General features: G+C 44.3%; 1 protein-coding gene across 1 annotated transcript; it reads left to right on the top strand.

The window, feature by feature from the left end:
• LOC109231416 (ena/VASP-like protein) lies at positions 15-734 on the top strand. The gene is made up of 2 exons (XM_019397081.1): positions 15-277; positions 416-734. The coding sequence occupies exons 1-2, from the start codon at positions 15-17 to the stop codon at positions 732-734; spliced, it is 582 nt and encodes a 193-aa protein (XP_019252626.1).

The raw sequence follows: 797 nt of genomic DNA, 5'->3' as shown, positions 1-797 counted from the left end.
AGAAATTCTCCGCCATGACTAATTCCCAAGACAACCCCGGAACTCCCCCACCAGTCTCCCCCAACACCTCATCTTCAACTCCTCCTAGTGAACCCCCAAAACCCAGATTTCGTCGCCAGAAAATGTTAGCTAGAAAAACAGTTGCATCTGGTTCTTTGAGGAAAGTCTTGAACGAAAAACTACAGGCTAGTCAAAGGAAGGAAGTTACAACCAAAGAAAGCGACTCAAGCTCTGAATCTGAGAAATTTATCTCTGCCAGTGAAGGAGAAGAACCTGGGTCTTCTGACACTGACAAGAGTCAAGAAACCCCAGGAGAGGTAAACACTTGCTTATTGTTTTCTGATGTATTAGAAAGGGAGGATAATAGGTTTGTTCTGGTAGGGACTGCTAAAAATGTTGAAGGGGCTGAATCTAGTAAAATAAGAAAGAGAAAGAAAGGGAAAGTTTTAGCTATATGTGGTAGTGGAGAAGAGGGAGGCATGAAGTCAGGGGGGAAATGGTCAGGTGAAGCTGCTGAGGGTCTGATAAATTTGAGTGAACAACCAGATGAACCTGGTTCATCTGTGGAGGAGACTTTGGCAGATATGCTAAGAAAGTTGAAGCCAGTTATGATCCTAAGAAACGCAAGGCCTCCTCACAAAGGACCCCTATTGCGTCCAAACCAACTAAGAAGAGCAAAGTTTCATCACCTAAGTCTGCTGCACCTAGGGGTAGAGCCACAAGAAGTAGGGTGAGGCAAAGTGAAGTAGAACTGCAAAAGGCACTAGAGGAGAGTAAGAAAAAGAAGAAAGAAAAGG

This window comes from Nicotiana attenuata, chromosome 8 (assembly GCF_001879085.1).
Source record: "Nicotiana attenuata strain UT chromosome 8, NIATTr2, whole genome shotgun sequence".
Classification (NCBI taxonomy): Eukaryota; Viridiplantae; Streptophyta; class Magnoliopsida; order Solanales; family Solanaceae; genus Nicotiana; species Nicotiana attenuata.
The sequence above is the reverse complement of the archived record's forward strand: the minus strand, read 5'-3'. Positions and strand labels throughout refer to the sequence as shown.

Coding starts and splice junctions, on each gene's coding strand:
- LOC109231416 (XM_019397081.1), top strand. CDS start 15: ATGACTAATTCCCAAGACAACCCCGGAACTCCCCCACCAGTCTCCCCC. Junction 278..415: donor AGTGAAGGAGAAGAACCTGG/GTCTTCTGACAC, acceptor GGCTGAATCTAG/TAAAATAAGAAAGAGAAAGA.